General features: G+C 58.0%; 2 protein-coding genes across 3 annotated transcripts; one reads left to right on the top strand and one right to left on the bottom strand.

Annotated features, from left to right (window-relative positions):
• Positions 1 to 3770: 3770 nt before the first annotated feature.
• PREP (prolyl endopeptidase) lies at positions 3771 to 7007 on the top strand. The gene is made up of 3 exons (XM_061576259.1): positions 3771 to 3900; positions 4289 to 4445; positions 5295 to 7007. Exons 1-3 carry the CDS (start codon positions 3774 to 3776, stop codon positions 5614 to 5616), a joined length of 606 nt encoding a protein of 201 aa, XP_061432243.1. The 5' UTR covers positions 3771 to 3773; the 3' UTR covers positions 5617 to 7007.
• Positions 7008 to 7330: 323 nt separating this feature from the next.
• Positions 7331 to 13010, bottom strand: LOC133358001 (EEF1A lysine methyltransferase 1-like). Of its 2 annotated transcripts, XM_061576263.1 has the most exons (4): positions 12565 to 13010; positions 12056 to 12235; positions 9360 to 9485; positions 7331 to 7708 (listed from the first exon to the last, which is right to left on the bottom strand). In XM_061576263.1, exons 1-2 carry the CDS (start codon positions 12974 to 12976, stop codon positions 12057 to 12059), a joined length of 591 nt encoding a protein of 196 aa, XP_061432247.1. In that variant the 5' UTR covers positions 12977 to 13010; the 3' UTR covers positions 7331 to 7708; positions 9360 to 9485; position 12056. The 2 variants fall into 2 exon arrangements, with proteins under 2 accessions (XP_061432247.1, XP_061432246.1); XM_061576262.1 differs by lacking the exon at positions 9360 to 9485.
• Between the last annotated feature and the right edge of the window lie 64 nt (positions 13011 to 13074).

Raw genomic sequence — 13074 nt, 5'->3', positions numbered from 1 at the left:
TCACTCGCTCTCGCTCGCTCTCACTCGCTCTCTCTCGCTCTCACTCGCTCGCTCGCTCTCTCGTTCGCTCTCACTCGCTCGCTCGCTCTCACTCGCTCTCTCTCACTCTCACTCGCTCGCTCGCTCTCTCTCGCTCTCACTCGCTCGCTCGCACTCGCTCGCTCGCTCTCACTCACTCGCTCACATACCACCACTCGCTCGCTCACATACCACCACTCGCTCGCTCACATACCACCACTCGCTCGCTCGCTCTCACTCTCTCGCTCGCTCGCTCTCACACACTCGCTCGCTCTCACACACTCGCTCACATACCACCACTCGCTCGCTCGCTCTCACTCTCTCGCTCGCTCTCACTCTCTCGCTCACTCGCTTTCACACACTCGCTCGCTCTCACACACTCGTCACTCTCGCTCGCCTCGCTCTCACACGCTCGCTCACATACACCACTCGCTCGCTCGCTCGCTCTCACTCTCTCGCTCGCTCTCACTCTCTCGCTCACTCTCACTCTCTCGCTCGCTCTCACTCTCTCGCTCGCTCTCACTCTCTCGCTCACTCGCTCTCACACACTCGCTCGCTCTCACACACTCGTTCACTCTCGCTCGCTCGCTCTCACACGCTCGCTCACATACCACCACTCGCTCGCTCGCTCGCTCTCACTCTCTCGCTCACTCGCTTTCACACACTCGCTCGCTCTCACACACTCGTTCGCTCTCGCTCGCTCGCTCTCACACGCTCGCTCACATACCACCACTCGCTCGCTCGCTCTCACTCTCTCGCTCGCTCGCTCTCACTCTCTCGCTCGCTCTCACTCTCTCGCTCGCTCTCACTCGCTCGCTCGCTCGCTCTCACTCTCTCACTCTCACTCGCTCGCACTCACTCGCTCGCTCTCACTCGCTTGCTCTCACTCGCTCACTCTCACTCGCTCGTTCTCACACACTCGCTCACATACCTCCACTCACTCGCTCACCACCACTCGCTCGCTCTCTCACAGCCCATCGGTCACTCGATCTCTCACAGCCCACCACTCACTCGCGTGTGTGTACTGGGTTGTATATGCGTGTGTGTGTGTACTGGGTTGTGTGTATATGTGTGTGAGTGTACTGGGTTGTGTGTATATGTGTGTGTATGTGTACTGGGTTGTGTGTATATGTGTGTGAGTGTACTGGGTTGTGTGTATATGTGTACTGGGTTGTGTGTATATGCGTGTGAGTGTACTGGTTTGTGTGTATATGCTTGTGTGTGTACTGGTTTGTGTGTATATGCGTGTGTGTGTACTGGTTTGTGTGTATATGCGTGTGTGTGTGTACTGGTTTGTGTGTATATGCGTGTGTGTGTACTGGGTTGTGTGTATATGCGTGTGTGTACTGGTTTGTGTGTATATGCGTGTGTGTACTGGTTTGTGTGTATATGCGTGTGTGTACTGGTTTGTGTGTATATGCGTGTGTGTACTGGTTTGTGTGTATATGCGTGTGTGTACTGGTTTGTGTGTATATGCGTGTGTGTGTACTGGTTTGTGTGTATATGCGTGTGTGTGTACTGGTTTGTGTGTGTATGCGCGTGTGTGTACTGGTTTGTGTGTATATGCGCGTGTGTGTACTGGTTTGTGTGTATATGCGCGTGTGTGTACTGGTTTGTGTGTATGTGCGTGTGTGTACTGGTTTGTGTGTATATGCGTGTGTGTGTACTGGTTTGTGTGTATATGCGTGTGTGTGTACTGGTTTGTGTGTATATGCGTGTGTGTGTACTGGTTTGTGTGTATATGCGTGTGTGTGTACTGGTTTGTGTGTATATGCGTGTGTGTGTACTGGTTTGTGTGTATATGCGTGTGTGTGTACTGGTTTGTGTGTATATGCGTGTGTGTGTACTGGTTTGTGTGTATATGCGTGGTGTGTACTGGTTTGTGTGTATATGCGTGTGTGTGTACTGGTTTGTGTGTATATGCGGTGTGTGTACTGGTTTGTGTGTATATGCGCGTGTGTGTACTGGTTTGTGTGTATATGCGCGTGTGTGTACTGGTTTGTGTGTATATGCGCGTGTGTGTACTGGTTTGTGTGTATATGCGCGTGTGTGTACTGGTTTGTGTGTATATGCGCGTGTGTGTACTGGTTTGTGTGTATATGCGCGTGTGTGTACTGGTTTGTGTGTATATGCGCGTGTGTGTACTGGTTTGTGTGTATATGCGCGTGTGTGTACTGGTTTGTGTGTATATGCGCGTGTGTGTACTGGTTTGTGTGTATATGCGCGTGTGTGTACTGGTTTGTGTGTATATGCGCGTGTGTGTACTGGTTTGTGTGTATATGCGCGTGTGTGTACTGGTTTGTGTGTATATGCGCGTGTGTGTACTGGTTTGTGTGTATATGCGCGTGTGTGTACTGGTTTGTGTGTATATGCGCGTGTGTGTACTGGTTTGTGTGTATATGCGCTGTGTGTGTACTGGTTTGTGTGTATATGCGTGTGTGTACTGGTTTGTGTGTATATGCTTGTGTGTACTGGTTTGTGTGTATATGCGTGTGTGTACTGGTTTGTGTGTATATGCGTGTGTGTGTACTGGTTTGTGTGTATATGCGTGTGTGTACTGGTTTGTGTGTATATGCGTGTGTGTACTGGTTTGTGTGTATATGCGCGTGTGTGTACTGGTTTGTGTGTATATGCGCGTGTGTGTACTGGTTTGTGTGTATATGCGCGTGTGTGTACTGGTTTGTGTGTATATGCGTGTGTGTACTGGTTTGTGTGTATATGCGTGTGTGTACTGGTTTGTGTGTATATGCGTGTGTGTACTGGTTTGTGTGTATATGCGTGTGTGTGTACTGGTTTGTGTGTATATGCGTGTGTGTGTACTGGTTTGTGTGTATATGCGTGTGTGTGTACTGGTTTGTGTGTATATGCGTGTGTGTGTACTGGTTTGTGTGTATATGCGCGTGTGTGTACTGGTTTGTGTGTATATGCGCGTGTGTGTACTGGTTTGTGTGTATATGCGCGTGTGTGTACTGGTTTGTGTGTATATGCGCGTGTGTGTACTGGTTTGTGTGTATATGCGCGTGTGTGTACTGGTTTGTGTGTATATGCGCGTGTGTGTACTGGTTTGTGTGTATATGCGTGTGTGTGTACTGGTTTGTGTGTATATGCGTGTGTGTGTACTGGTTTGTGTGTATATGCGTGTGTGTACTGGTTTGTGTGTATATGCGTGTGTGTGTACTGGTTTGTGTGTATATGCGTGTGTGTGTACTGGTTTGTGTGTATATGCGTGTGTGGTGCGTCCCCCGGGGATCATCTCACTCGGTCGACCCATGGCACGTGGCTCTATCCTCCGACCTCCCAGCAGCAGCGAGCCTTCCACACTTGACGTGATGGCCTCAAAGTGCACCTAGCCTGGCACGAGCGCCGTGGTGATGTCACCGTCAGTGTCTATTAGCAGCTGCTGTTGTTGCTGTTGTCTCTTTGTGAGCGGTGGTGCAGCGGTTAGCGCTACGCTGCGCTACGAACCCGACGACCCGAGTTCGATTCCCGCTCACGGCCAACACCAGTGACGATTATCTGAACCGGTCCTGGGCCTCCCGTAGGTCGACTCAGCCTCAAATAAGTACCTGGTGCGGTGCGTAGTAAACATCGCCACTGGGGAGACAAAGGCGGCCGGGCGTGGTGATGGCCTCCCACCACCTCGTGTGCCACAGTACTGGTAGCCTTCACAGGCGCTGCTCGCTAACAGCACTTGCCCCAACAGTCTGTTAAGGCTACACGGGGGACCTTTGTCTTGTGTGTGTGATGCAGCTGGGATGCTGAGCAGGAAACAGAATGTGTTTGACGACTTCGTGTCGGCGGCCGAGTTCCTGATCGCGGAGAAATACACGCGGCCGGACAAACTCATCATCCAGGGCGCGTCCAACGGCGGCCTGCTCGTGGGTACGCACGCACGCACACGCATGAATGCCGGCACGGAGCGGCGTGTGTGTGCGCATTGCGGCCGTGTGTGTTCATGTGTTTGTTAATTTTTACTCGTGCGTGTGCGCATGCGTAGCGGTGTGTGTATATGTTAATGTACACATGTGCGTGCGTGTGCGCCTAGTGTGTTAACGTACGCGTGTAAATGCGTGCGTGCGCGTAGCGGTGTGTGTATATGTTAATGTACACGTGTGCGTGTGTGTGCGCGTGCGCCTAGTGTGTTAACGTGCGCATGTAAATGCGTGCGCGTAGCGGTGTGTGTATATGTTAATGTACACGTGTGCGTGTGTGTGCGCGTGCGCCTAGTGTGTTAACGTGCGCGTGTAAATGCGTGCGTGCGTGTGCGTAGCGGCGTGCGTGAACCAGCGTCCCGAGCTGTTTGGCTGTGCGCTGGCCGAAGTGGGTGTGATGGACATGCTCAAGTTCCACACCTTCACCATCGGGCACGCCTGGACCACCGAGTACGGCAGCGCCGACGACCGCGAGCAGTTCCAGTGGCTCATCAAGTGAGCGCCAGCGCGGTCACACACTCACACTCACTCGTACATTCATACACTCATACACACACTCATCTACACACACACACTCACCCACACTCACTCACTCACCCACTCACACACCACTCACTCATACACACACTCACCCACTCACCCACCCACACTCATCCACTCACCCACTCACCCACACTCACTCACTCACTCACCCACACTCACTCACTCACCCACTCACTCATCCACTCACCCACACACACACTCATTCACTCATCCGCCCACAAACCCACGCACCCACGCACCCACACACTCACCCACGCACCCACCCACGCACCCACCCACGCACCCGCATACCCACCCGCTCGCCCGCCCACCCACCCGCTCGCCCGTCCACCCACACACCCACACAAAGCCTTAACAGACTGTAGGGGCAAGTGCTGTTAGCGAGCACCTATGAAGGCCGGCACGGCACACGAGGTAGTGGGTGGCCAACACCACGCCCGGCCGCCTTTGTCTCCCCAGTGGCGATGTTTACACACCGCACCGGGTACTCATTTGAGGCTGAGTCGACCTAGGGGAGACCCAGGACCGGTTCATATAATCGTCACCGGTGTTGGCCGTGAGCGGGAATCGAACTCGGGTCGCCGGGTTCATAGCGCAGCGTAGCGCTAACCGCTACACCACCGCTCCCCATATACACGGGTACACGCGCACGCAGAGAGACGTAGACCAGTGTTGCGTGTTGAACTTCTTTCGCACCGTACGTAGCCAACCGCGCTGACGCACTCCGGTGCCCCCCTCCTCCCCCCCGGTGCCCCCCTTCCGTGCCCCCCTCCCCCCCGGTGCCCCCCCCGCCCCCCGCAGGTACTCCCCGCTCCACAACGTGCGAGCGACTGCGCGCTACCCGGCCATGCTGCTGCTCACGGCCGACCACGACGACCGCGTGTCCCCCCTGCACTCGCTCAAGCTGCTCGCGACGCTGCAGGCCGCCGCCGCCACCGCCGACGACGCCGCCGACGCCGCCGGTGGCGGCGGCGTTGCCGGGCGTGCGCCGCAGCCCATCCTGCTGCGGTGCGACACCAAGGCCGGCCACGGCTCGGGGAAGCCCACGGCCAAAGTGATCGCGGAGGCGGCCGACGCGTTCTCGTTTGCGGCGCGGGCGCTCGGCCTGAGCTGGCGCGAGTGACGGTGCCGGCGGTGACGGCGGTGACGGTGGGAGAGGAACGGAGAGGAGGGGGAGGGGGTAGAGAGAGAGGTGGGAAGTTCCCCCTGTGCATGCCCACGGCCGCTGCGTTCCCCTCCGTAGGTGTTGGGGAGAGGGGTTGATGGGACAGTGGTGCTGTCGGGGACGCGTGGGGGACCACAAACTCGTGACCGAACCACAGTCCCAGACCCCCCCCTGCCCCCCCCGCACCTCCCTACCCCTCCCCCGGCCCCCCACCCAGTCGCAGCCAATTCCGTTTGCGAAACCAGTGCCCCACTCGGCGTGGCAGCTCCCGCCGTGCGTCATACCGTGCGTCATACTGTGTCACACTGCGTGTCACAACTGTGTCACCGTGTGTCACACCGTGTGTCACATTGCGCGTCACACTGCGTGTCACACTGCGTGTCACACCGCGTGTCACACCGTGTGTCACACCGTGTGTCAAACTGCGTGTCACACCGCGTGTCACACCGTGTGTCACACCATGTGTCACACCACGTGTGTCACACCGCGTGTCACACCGCGTGTCACACCGCGTGTGTCACACCGCGTGTCACACTGCGCATCACACCGTGTGTCACACTGCGTGTTACACTGCGTGTCACACTGCGTGTCACAACTGTGTCATAACTGTGTCACTGCATCACACCACGTGTCACACCGTGCGTCACACCGTGCGTCACACCGTGCGTCACACTGCGCGTCACACTGCGTGTCACACTGCGTGTCACACCGTGTGTCACACTGTCATAACTGTGTCACTGTGCATCACACCACGTGTCACACCGTGTGTCACACCGTGCGTCACACCGTGCGTCACACCGTGCGTCACACCGTGCGTCACACCGTGCGTCACACCGTGCGTCACACCGTGCGTCACACCGTGCGTCACACCGTGCGTCACACCGTGCGTCACACCGTGCGTCACACCGTGCGTCACACCGCGCGTCACACCGCGCGTCACACCGCGCGTGGACGTGGGGGGAGGAGGGTTATGATTCTCTGGGGAGGCCTGTGACCCCTTGGCCCAGTGGTCCCGTGTTTCAGTGGCCCCAGCGGCCCCGTGACCCCAGCGGCCCCGTGACCCCGCGGCCCCGTGACCCCAGCGGTCCTGTGACCCCGCGGCCCCGTGACCCCAGCGGCCCCGTGACCCCAGCGGCTCCGCGTCTTTGCGGCCGCGTGACCCGGCGCCGAGCGCGATCGGCTCCCGCGTTGACCGATGCCCAAATCAGTTTTGCCAATTTTACCGTGAAAACGGGGACGGTGGCCGCGGCGGGGGATGGGGGTGGAGTTGTCGTGTCGTCGCTGTCAATTTATCGAACAAAATTGAGTTTACTACTTCAACTAATAATAATAATGTCATCGTAACACTTGGGGCACAGGTGTGGCGAGTTCTTTTTGTCCAAAACGCGACTCGCTTTCATCGTCACCATTGGAGGTGGCTCCACCCTATCCACCCTCTCCACCACTGGAAGTCGCTCCACCCTCTCCACCATTGGAGGTCACTCCACCCTCTCCATCCTCTCCACCACTGGAGGTCTCTCCACCCTATCCACCCTCTCCACCACTGGAGCCCTCTCCACCCTCTCCACCCTCTCCACCACTGAAGGTCTCTCCACCCTCTCCACCACTAAAGGTCGCTCCACCCTCCCGGCCCCACGTGTTTAGATCAGAACCCAGCCAGGATCGGTTGAAGTTAAGAAAGAAGCACACTTTATTGATGACGCAGCGATGGGTTTTCTTGTTGTACAGCCGTCGGCAGCGGGGCTGAGACATGGGGTCTCCCTACACGCGACAACGTGGTCCAAGCACGGCCCAGTTCCACTCGGTGTGTGAGGAGTCCGTGGATCTCCACGCGAGTCCCTGGGTCCCCGGCGTTGATCCGGGGCTCTCCGCTCGAGGAGTCCGTGGGGGTCTCTGGTGCGAGTCGCTGGTGACGCCATGAACTTTGTGAGAACCCGCTGTGATCGCTGTGGTTGGGCGGCTGGAGCCCGGGATGCAAACCCAGGGGTCGGGGTGGTGTGCCCGGGTCTCTGCTACTCGTCTGTCGGGCTCCCAACAGCCCCAGCTGCCACTGCAGACACACACACACACATAGACACATACACACAGACACACACATGCATACAGACACACACACGCATACAGACACACACACACGCACACAGACACACACACGAACAAAGACACACACACAAACGACACACGCATACAGACACACACACATACGCGCACACGGGCGGATTATGAATTTACATGCAGAATGCTTTGTTTCATTCACACTGTTCAACCATCACACTGCACGTCACAACAACGCACTCGCTCACCCACTCACGACTCTTCCACTTGCTCACCTACTCGCTCACCCACTCGCTCACCCATCACTACACTCACCTACTCGCTCACCTACTCGCTCACCCACTCGCTCACCCATCACTACACTTGCGCACTCGCTCACCCACTCACGACTCTTCCACTCGCTCACCTACTCGCTCACCCACTCACCCATCGCTACACTCACCTAATCGCCCACCCACTCACGACTCTTCCACTCGCTCACCCACTCGCTCACCCATCACTACACTCACCTACTCGCTCACCCATCACTACACTCACCTACTCGCTCACCCACTCGCGACTCTACCACTCGCTCACCCATCGCTACACTCACCTACTCGCTCACCCACTCAAGACTCTTCCACTCGCTCACCTACTCGCTCACCCACTCACCCATCGCTACACTTGCGCACTCGCTCACCCACTCACGACTCTTCCACTCGCTCAACTACTCGCTCACCCACTCACCCATCGCTACACTCACCTAATCGCCCACCCACTCACGACTCTTCCACTCGCTCACCCACTTGCTCACCCACTTGCTCACCCATCGCTACACTCACCTACTCGCTCACGACTCTTCCACTCGCTCACCCACTTGCTCACCCATCGCTACACAACTACACACTCACGACTCTTCCACTCGCTCACCTACTCGCTCACCCATCGCTACACTCACCTAATCGCCCACCCATTCAATTGCCACGCTGCACGTCACAACAACCCACTCGCGCAAGTGGGTGGGTGGCCAGCACCACGCCCGGCCGCCTTTGTCTCCCCAGTGACGATGTTTACACACCGCACCAGGTACTCATGAGGCTGAGTCGACCTAGGAGAGGTCCAGGACCGGTTTAGATCATTGTTGGCCGTGAGCGGAAATCGAACTCTGGTGGTTGGGTTCGTACCGAAGCGTAGCGCTAACCACGACACCACCGTACACACAAACACACAAACACCTCTCACAGTCACACTTGTGCCAAAACACGCCTCACAAACACTGAAACCCTCACAAACACCCCGGCACACTCGTGCACAAACACCCGCCATCACTCGGCTGTCGTCACGAGTTTTGACGTTCACGTGTTTTGAGTTAAGTCACGTGTCGTGTCGTGCCGCTCGCGGTACCGCAGGCGAGCTGCTAGTCGTGCCGTGCCACTAGTCACCCTGCTAGTCACCCCGCTAGTCACCCTGCGAGTCACCCCGCGAGCCGCATCGTGCCACTAGTCACCCCGCGAGCCGCGTAGTGCCACTAGTCGCGCCCCCAGTGGTACCGCAGGCAAGCTGCTAGTCATGCCGTGCCGCTAGTCACCCCGCGAGCCGCATGGTGCCACTAGTCACCCCGCTAGTCACCCCCCTAGTCACCCCGCCAGTGGCGCCCCCGGTGGTACCGCAAGCGAGCAGGACGGCGACGAGCATGAGCATGGCGCCCAGGGCGGGCGCCCACTGCTGCAGCGCCTCGGGGTCCCAGTCCCCCGGCTGGAACCCAGGCAGCAGCGCAAGAGCCTGGCTCCCTCCTGCGCGCGGGGGTCACGCGGGGGTCACGCGGGGGTCACGGGGGGGGAGGGGGACGCGTCACGGACCCCTCGGGGTTCGAGGCCGGGGTCTGGGTGCCCCGTCTCCCGAGAGGGTTCACAGAAGGCCGCGTCAAGAGCTCGCGCTGCCGACATCCTTTGTGGGGCTGGGCACAACTGACGCAATCAGCGAGCCAACTGGGCAGCCACAGGCTCTGTTACTGCCTGGGGCTCGTAGAGCCAGAGCCAGGCACGCTGAGGGTTGTCATGGTCACTGTTACTGCCTGGGGCTCGTAGAGCCAGGCACGCTGAGGGTTGTCATGGTCAATGTTACTGCCTGGGACTCATAGAGCCAGGCACGCTGAGGGTTGTCATGGTCACTGTTACTGCCTGGGACTCACAGAGCCAGGCACGCTGAGGGTTGTCATGGTCAATGTTACTGCCTGGGGCTCATAGAGCCAGGCACGCTGAGGGTTGTCATGGTCAATGTTACTGCCTGGGGCTCACAGAGCCAGGCACGCTGAGGGTTGTCATGGTCACTGTTACTGCCTGGGGCTCATAGAGCCAGGCACGCTGAGGGTTGCCATGGTCACTGTTACTGCCTGGGGCTCACAGAGCCAGGCACGCTGAGGGTTGTCATGGTCACTGTTACTGCCTGGGGCTCATAGAGCCAGGCACGCTGAGGGTTGTCATGGTCACTGTTACTGCCTGGGACTCACAGAGCCAGGCACGCTGAGGGTTGCCATGGTCACTGTTACTGCCTGGGACTCACAGAGCCAGGCACGCTGAGGGTTGTCATGGTCAATGTTACTGCCTGGGCTCATAGAGCCAGGCACGCTGAGGGTTGTCATGGTCAATGTTACTGCCTGGGGCTCACAGAGCCAGGCACGCTGAGGGTTGTCATGGTCACTGTTACTGCCTGGGGCTCATAGAGCCAGGCACGCTGAGGGTTGCCATGGTCACTGTTACTGCCTGGGGCTCACAGAGCCAGGCACGCTGAGGGTTGCCATGGTCACTGTTACTGCCTGGGGCTCATAGAGCCAGGCACGCTGAGGGTTGCCATGGTCACTGTTACTGCCTGGGACTCACAGAGCCAGGCACGCTGAGGGTTGTCATGGTCACTGTTACTGCCTGGGACTCATAGAGCCAGGCACGCTGAGGGTTGTCATGGTCACTGTTACTGCCTGGGACTCACAGAGCCAGGCACGCTGAGGGTTGCCATGGTCACTGTTACTGCCTGAGGCTCACAGAGCCAGACCCAGCCACGCTGAGGGTTGTCATAGCCACAGGTAAGAGATGCTTGGCGTCGCCCAAATCGCAACTTATTTCCCCAGGGAAGCCTCGCTCAGTCGCACGATTGCTTTATTTTAATTAATCAATTAGGATCACACGAAGCAGCAGCAGCAGCAGCGTCCACCAAATCTGGCAGGCCGCTCCAGAAAGGGAGTCCTGAGGCTCTGCGAGGCTTGCCCGGGTAACGGAGCACAACAACAATAATCCTAAATTTCGATGTAAAGCTTTCGTGACTGCAGGGATTAATCTTCTTGGTTCTTTCGGTAAAGTCACGAAGGGAAATAACAAAATAATAAAAATATACAATTCTCACGTTTCGGCCACAACGCAAGCAGCCGTCCTCAGGTGAAGACCAGGTCTGTCGGGGAGACAGCGCTGTCTTCCCCACAGACCTGGTCTAAACATCGTGAGAATTATTTTATTATGTTTTATTTTTATTATTTTATTACTTCCTTTTTACATGACTTTACCGAAAGAACCAAGAAGAACAATAATCCTGTTCGGCTGTGGCTTGGCCTGGCCTCGAGCAGGCCCCGCTGCTTTACCTGCGAGGGACGAACACGCGACGAACGCGCCGAGCATCTTGCCTCCAGCCTGAGCAACGCCGCGGTGACGTCACTGTGACGTCACTGTCCGAAGTGACGTCACTAAGAGCAGTGACGTCACGGCGACTGGTCACGTGCGCCGTGATGTCACAATGGTTGTGGCGTCCAGGCACTGACACTGCGGCATTGAACTTTGACTGGCACCCATCGCCACGGTGCAACATTCCAACATAACCCACTCACAGCCACTATGGCGTCATCACCTATTGACATTTTACTGGTAGGAATCACATCTTTCCACCAGCCCACAGGGGATTATTGTGTCCGTCCGTCGTGCACCCACCACCATCCCCACCCACCACCAACCACCTCCACCATCATCAACCAACTCCACCATCCCCACCCACCACCAACCACCTCCACCATCATCACCATCATCATCAACCAACTCCACCATCACCACCAACCACCTCCACCATCCCCACCCACCACCATCACCACCATCATCAGCATCACCACCAACCACCTCCACCATCATCAACCAACTCCACCATCCCCACCCACCACCATCACCTCCACCATCCCCACCATCACCTCCACCATCCCCACCTACCACCATTACTACCAACCACCTCCACCATCACCATCATCAACCAACTCCACCATCCCCACCCACCACCATCACCACCAACCACCTCCACCATCGCCTGTCCCGCCCGTCCCACCCCCCCGTGCCTCAGTGTGGCGGTATGCTCGTGGCCGCGTGGCCGCCGGGCCCTCCCGCGTGGCCGTCGAGCGCCAGCGGGTAGTTGGAGAAGCAGCGGAACTCGTTGGCGAGGCTGTGCTGGTGCCGCGGCACGAAGCGGCAGGGGCGCACGCCCAGTTCGCGGGACGCCACGTCGCCCATCACCGCTCCTGCGGGACGCGCGCACAGCGGGGGATCCGTGTGTGTGCGTGTGTGAGTGAGTGTGTATATGTTCAAGTGTGTGTAAGTATGTGTGAGTGAGTATCTGTATGTGAGTGTGAATGCGAGTGCGTTAGTGTGTGTGAGCATCTCAGTCGACCCGTGGCACCTGGGTCTGCCTCGTGACCTGCCAGCGGGCGTTCGACACTTCACGTGGCCTCAAGGTCCACATGGCCTGGCACAAGCGTCGTCGTGACGTCACCGCCACTTAGTGGCGAATGGCGGTTGTTGTGTGAAGGTGTGTAGGTGTGTGTGCGTGCGTGTGTGTGCACACACATGCCTGTGCACAGCACGATCTTGTCCCTGGCCAGGAAGCGTGCGGTCACCGCCACCTTCTCCAGACACTCGGCCGAGAGGTACGGCGGGTCCAGCAGCACCAGCGAGAAGCCGTGCTCGTCCAGCGGCGGAGAGGACGAGTAGGAGCCGGCCCCCCCTCCTCCTCCTCCTCGTGCCCCCCCCGCGAGGTCGAGCGGACTCCGATAGTCGTAACGAACAAACGAGTCCCCGGCCAGAGCCGCGAATCTCTCGTCAAACTCCAGCAGCACGTCCCGCACCGCCGCCGGCACCGCCGCTCGCGGGCCCCCCGGGGCGTCCTGCGGTCGGACGCGACACGGAGGTCGGGGTGGAGGTGTCCTTTGTCCACCTCCGCAAGTCGGCCCGGGGAGGGGGGGGCAGCTCACGCGGAACGACATAGCGGGGTCCCTCCCCCCCCTTTCCCTCGAGCCCCCCGGTTAGCAACGTACAGTGCGAAAGACGTTCAACATACACACGCACATATATACCTGGGGGG

This window comes from Lethenteron reissneri, chromosome 60 (assembly GCF_015708825.2).
Source record: "Lethenteron reissneri isolate LAM-NWPU_2019-01 chromosome 60, ASM1570882v1, whole genome shotgun sequence".
Taxonomy (NCBI): Eukaryota; Metazoa; Chordata; class Hyperoartia; order Petromyzontiformes; family Petromyzontidae; genus Lethenteron; species Lethenteron reissneri.
The sequence above is the reverse complement of the archived record's forward strand: the minus strand, read 5'-3'. Positions and strand labels throughout refer to the sequence as shown.

Bases quoted from the DNA above. Each gene is read 5' to 3' on its own strand.
- PREP (XM_061576259.1), top strand. From the start codon at position 3,774: ATGCTGAGCAGGAAACAGAATGTGTTTGACGACTTCGTGTCGGCGGCC. The intron at 3,901-4,288 runs GTACGCACGCAC...GCGTGTGCGTAG, and splicing joins CAACGGCGGCCTGCTCGTGG to CGGCGTGCGTGAACCAGCGT. The intron at 4,446-5,294 runs GTGAGCGCCAGC...CGCCCCCCGCAG, and splicing joins CAGTTCCAGTGGCTCATCAA to GTACTCCCCGCTCCACAACG.
- LOC133358001 (XM_061576263.1), bottom strand. From the start codon at position 12,976: ATGTCGTTCCGCGTGAGCTGCCCCCCCCTCCCCGGGCCGACTTGCGGA. The intron at 12,236-12,564 runs GCATGTGTGTGC...CGCGTCCCGCAG, and splicing joins CAAGATCGTGCTGTGCACAG to GAGCGGTGATGGGCGACGTG.